The sequence below is a fragment of the Pteropus alecto genome, unplaced genomic scaffold, assembly GCF_000325575.1.
Source record: "Pteropus alecto unplaced genomic scaffold, ASM32557v1 scaffold103, whole genome shotgun sequence".
Taxonomy (NCBI): domain Eukaryota; kingdom Metazoa; phylum Chordata; class Mammalia; order Chiroptera; family Pteropodidae; genus Pteropus; species Pteropus alecto.
The window spans coordinates 102,820-108,027 of record NW_006436288.1 but is presented as its reverse complement, the minus strand read 5'-3'; the positions used below and the strand labels follow the sequence as shown (position 1 = coordinate 108,027).

General features: G+C 43.1%; 1 protein-coding gene across 3 annotated transcripts in view; it reads right to left on the bottom strand.

Moving 5' to 3' along the window:
- Positions 1–5,208, bottom strand: part of ETV6 (ETS variant 6) — a 217,738-nt gene extending 212,530 nt beyond the window's left edge. Inside the window, exon 1 of one of the 3 annotated variants that reach the window (XM_015590065.2) lies at positions 5,041–5,208. In XM_015590065.2, coding sequence (XP_015445551.1) covers positions 5,041–5,073 — 33 coding nt within the window. In that variant the 5' untranslated portion in view covers positions 5,074–5,208. The remainder of the gene's footprint in view (positions 1–5,040) is intronic. The other 2 variants (XM_015590066.2, XM_015590067.2) reach the window with 2 other exon arrangements.

The following is a 5,208-nucleotide window of genomic DNA, read 5'->3' as shown; positions in this document are numbered from 1 at the left end:
TAAATGCAGCTCAACTCAGATATACAGAATTTGGATTAGTTCTACCTTCCCCTGGCGCCCAAATTGGGGGTACTTTTTTGCCCCTGACTTGCCTATGCTAAGGATATAAGTTACTTCTCTTTTAGCTGATACTGTTTGAAACAGGGAGCTTACTGTACATAAATTAAGGCATAAGTTTGTCTTCCCCTGGAAAAAAAGAGCCTATGGCTCACTCAAGAATTTCTCAGAAAAGGCCATATTAACAGCTGCAGGGCCCTCAGCTCAAAGCAGAAGTACCAGGCCCTCATACACTATAAAAATGTATTGTTGCATCCCACCCATCCAATCTTTGAGTATACATGCAAAGAACTCAAAGTAGGATCTCAAAGAGATATTTTCCCAACCACGTTCACTGCAGCTTCATTCACAACAGCCATGAGATGGAAGTAACCCAAATGTCCATCAACAGATAAATGGATAAAGAAAATGTGACATGTACATAAAATGGAATATTATGCAGCCACGAAAAAAGGCAGGAAACCCTGCTGTATACTATAACAGGGATGAACCTCAAGGACATCATGCTAAGTAAAACAAAACTAATTATGACTCCACGTATATGAAGTACTATAAGTAGTCAAAACCATGAAAACAGAAAAGGTAGTTACCAAGGGCTGGGAGGAGGGGATACGAGAAATTAGTATTTAGTATGTACAGAGTTTCACTGTTGCAAGATGTTCTAGAGATCTGTTGCACAACGGTGTGAATATACTTAATACCGAACTGTACAATTAAAAATGGTTAAGATGGTAAATTTAATGTTATGGGTTTTGTACCATAATAAAAAAAATTAATGCTGCAGATAGCGGTACAAATACAAGTGCATGAAGCCCTTCTTCCTTCATCCCCTACTCCTACTACTTCCTCTTCTCACATCTAACAATATACCCTCTCAGCCCAATATCCCTTCCCCCCGCACACACCATCTTCTTTGGCACATACCTCCATGCCCTCATACCAGCTGGCTTGTGATTAAAATGGACCAAGCTAGGAAGTGCCAGAGAGAGCGTGGCCTATTGTATCGAATTTCCTTAGCCTTTTATAGGGCTGCCCGTGAACCCTGCAAATGCGGGGCAGTGGCCTGAGAATCAGAAGGCCTATGTTGCTCTAAACCTGGCTCGGTCACCAATCTGCTGAAGCAAACCAGTCAGCTCTCTGGATCTCCTCTCTATAAAAACAGGTCGGCCAGGTGATCTCTAAGGTCTTTCAGCTCCGAAAGTCAAAAAGTTCCCTGATTTGATTGATGAAGAAACTGGAGAAAATTAAAAGCCTGTTAATCTGAATGTTCTAAAGTGACTCCTCTTTGCTTCATCTTTGCTTCGACTTTAACTCAATTCCTTTTTTTTGGGGGGGGGCGGGAATGGAGGGTTTGGTTAGACATAAGAGCAGTTTTATCAAAATAATAAAACATTATTATGTCAAAACTCTACTGGTGACAATTTTTGGACAGACATCCAGGGAATGCTGCAGGGCCCCTGAGACAGCAATGCGGCCCTAGTTACTTTGTACAAACTAGTGTATGAAGGTGTTAAGTCACCCTGAAGTGCACAGGGACAGAAAGAAGAAAGGGCACCGACCTCATCCCATGTCTCACTTCGAATCCGCAAACATTACTGAGAAACATTTCTGTGCTGGGTGCAAAGCTAGGTACTAGGACACAAAGTTAATCACTGCTAAACCCAAGGAGCTCAGAGTCCAATAGGGGAGACCCAGAGGGTCTCCCAGTTAGCAGCAAAATAAAGAGCTTTTATTTTGCTAAAAATGCCAACCAGTACAGACGGCAGGAAAAGGGGCACCAAGAAAGTTATACGACTAGGTTTTGTTCTCTGGATGGCTCTCCCGACCAAAGCGCTGTGCCAAGCCTTACAGAGGGCTGTGTCTGCTGGGCCATAACCACTTTCCGCTGCAACTTGGCTGAACTTAAAACTGAACAGGTGACTTGAAGGTGAAGGCTGATGATGGAAAAGAAAGCCTCTTCCTTCCTCCAGTGACGAGCACAGTCAGCCAGCCACTCAATCCTCTGGGAAAAAAATGTCACTGGACTTTTTATAAAGTTAGTCGTCCTTATATTTAAACAACCCAAATTGGTCAGGCATGTAAGCATTTAAACTCTAACGAGGAGAGTGCCACTATACAAGTAGCAGCCCAGTGCTGAGAAACGGTGGGCTCATTGATAGTTTGGGTGACTCTGATCCAGTCAGCCTGTCTTCTACATGTAGAACGCATGTCTGATAACCTAGATGATGGGAATGTGCTTATAAAGCGCAAAAGAAATTTAAAAACTAATATCAGGAATCCAGTGGCGACTACCACCACAAAAGTGACACATACAAAGGTGTCACTGATTAACGGACTCAGAAACTTTCACCCTGGAAATTCCACTAAACCATACACTACTCTTTTCTATTAGGACAGACACTGCTCAGAAGCAAAGTCCTGCTCCATCACCGCCAGCCGCTGAGGAACTTACTGCCTACTGACCAGCTGCTTGTAAGGAATGAGAGCAAGAGGGGAAGGTTTCAGGAGTAGAGAGGAGAGAGGGAAATCTCTCCACGTACAGAGAGCCTCCCATGTCACATGTCTTCAGTACATCAGATTCATTAGTTAGTTCATCCTTGAAAGCTTCCAACATCCATTCTCTGCTCCAGAGAAAAGTTTATTGTTTACTGGACTCCAGAAGTAATCCCAGTACTTGCTTGTGGGTTACCAGCAAACATTTTTTATTATGCAGTCACTGTACCACATCCCAAGGACTAAATGAAACACTGCACACATCACCAGAACATTTTCAGATGACCTGGAATAATCCCAGTCCTTGATCTCCAGTGCTTATTATTGGAACATTGTGAATTAAACAAACTTTGCGGAAAAATACATTTCACATATGTGCACCTAAACAGATACACAGTCTAAGCAAATAGTCTGTATACGGGTTCCATAAAGAAAATCCAAAATAAAAGCGATACTTTTATTACTAGTGAAGAACATTAAGTTTATTTTAATTACGTAGAAATAAAGTCACGAAAAGAGGCACCTAAAAAGGACTGAGAGGATAAGAAATAAGGGAGAAAATGAAATGTAATACAGCTGCAATTTTTGTCACATTTAAGAAAGTGTTTTGTCTGGGTTTGGGAAGGATTCTCTGTGTGTTGTGTGTGTGTATGGAAAGGGGCGGCTGCACTCTTCCCACTAGAATACAATAAAATGAGCCACTTGGTAGCACTTCTGCCTGCGGCATACAAACATAAGCCCATCAGAAGAGTGGAGATATGCAGTCTCTTTAGAAGAGGTAATCAAGAAAAGTCACAGAAAGGATTGTTTTGTTGTTTTCACCCTAAAATTACTGCCTCATACTTAGTCCACGTTTTCCTGATGTCAGATGTATTGCCAAGCTAAGTACAACTTATCGATTTAATACCCTATTATTTAGTGACCTGTTTGTGTTATGAAATGTCAAATAAATCAGATTATCCATACCAAAGGATTTTCGCAAACTTGTCGAAGAGTCTAATTTTACAGGAAAAGTATTGAAGTATCAAAGTAACCTAAGTTCTTTACTCTGACACCCCTTCCACCACCCAGATACCCCCAGATACATACAAACACAGAAGCTCCACAGTTCCATTGGGCATTTCTGTGAGGAAAAAACAAAGAAACCGAACCCACCTTCTCAGTTCACATTAGCCCTACTTCCAACCCATGAAAATCTTTCCTGATAAGAAACACTAAAATCTAATTATGAAAACCTAGTAAGCAAATCTGATAAAATACTGTTTCTTCTAAACAGATCCTAATGGAAAAGCAGTGTTCAAACAGGGAAGGTTTCTCTGATTCCCCATGGATGAAGAAACAGGTTATTTGTTCATTGTTTCCACAGTGTCCACTCAATGAACACATACTAAATGGGCCAAACCAAAAACAAACAAACTTCAGCAGCTTCAGCCTTTCAGAGAAGCAGAAGCCTTTTCCAGTTGGGTACTGACAGAACAGTGAAATGAATAGAGTGCACGAGAAATGCAGCAATGAGAAAAATAACTGGGGGAGATGGACAAATCATTCTGCTGCCTCCGAGGCAAACTTCCCAACTTTTGAGAAGCAACAAACGGCAGCACCACCAGCCTGCCTACCTATCTATCTACACACGAAAAAACTACTTGGAAGCAAAGCACCGTGTTTGCAAATATCCACCATCCTGCATTTACGATACTGCAAAACATGGCCAGTAAGCCGGGAGATTTCTCCTCTTAGATATCCTCTCTGCACTGTCAAACGGGGAAGGTCATTTTGCCTGGTCACTTAGATAATCCCCTCTCTCCCTGCATCACAGGAGTTTTCCACTTTGGGATTGCCCAACTTTCACATGCATCGGAGTAAAATAACCATTCAGCGACTTTATTTACCTCGTTTAAAATAAGAAAGAAAAAAAGACGTTCACTGTGCAATGCCCAGGAAAAGCTGACACCAGAGCTGTCTCCCCGACAAGCGCTTGCAATTACTATCAGAAGAGAGCGGGGAAAATCCTGACTGATCGGACCCAGGGAGTACTTAAAATTAAAAAATATATATTATTCCATCCCCAGTGGGGGCTGGAGAACTTTTTTTCTAAGCAGACCACCCCTCGGGAACAAAAGTTACATTTCAGTCACATGTTGGGAGTAGGAGTCGGGAGCAGGTTTTTTAAAAAGCGCACTAATTACGGGGGTGTTTTATAGTTCAAGAGACCACTCGGGCTCCTCCTGACCAATTGTGACGGGCATTTCATTGTCAAAAAGAAAGGGGGGGTGGGGGCTAGGAGCCGATAGGAGGGTCGGCGGGGGGAGTAGCAAGGTTACACTAAAGGGTACAGCAGCCGTCGCGAGCCGTATCTGCTTCCCTGGCGCCCCAAATAATTTACTGCGACCACAGCAACTGCAACGGCCCCCTCTGAAGAGCCCAGCAGCACTGCCCTGGCCGGTGCAGCTCAAGGATTTCGACCACGGAGAGGGAGGAGGAGATCTTTACCTTAATGCTACACTGAGCAGGAGTCTCAGACATGTCTCACAGCGAGAGAGATCAGGAAGTTCTCAGTTTTTTTCCACTTTCCTTTCCTCTCCCCAACCCAGAAACGCTCCACGGCCAGCCGGACGCGGTCATTTAAGAAGTTTCTTCCAGCATCTCTCCCGGCAGCCG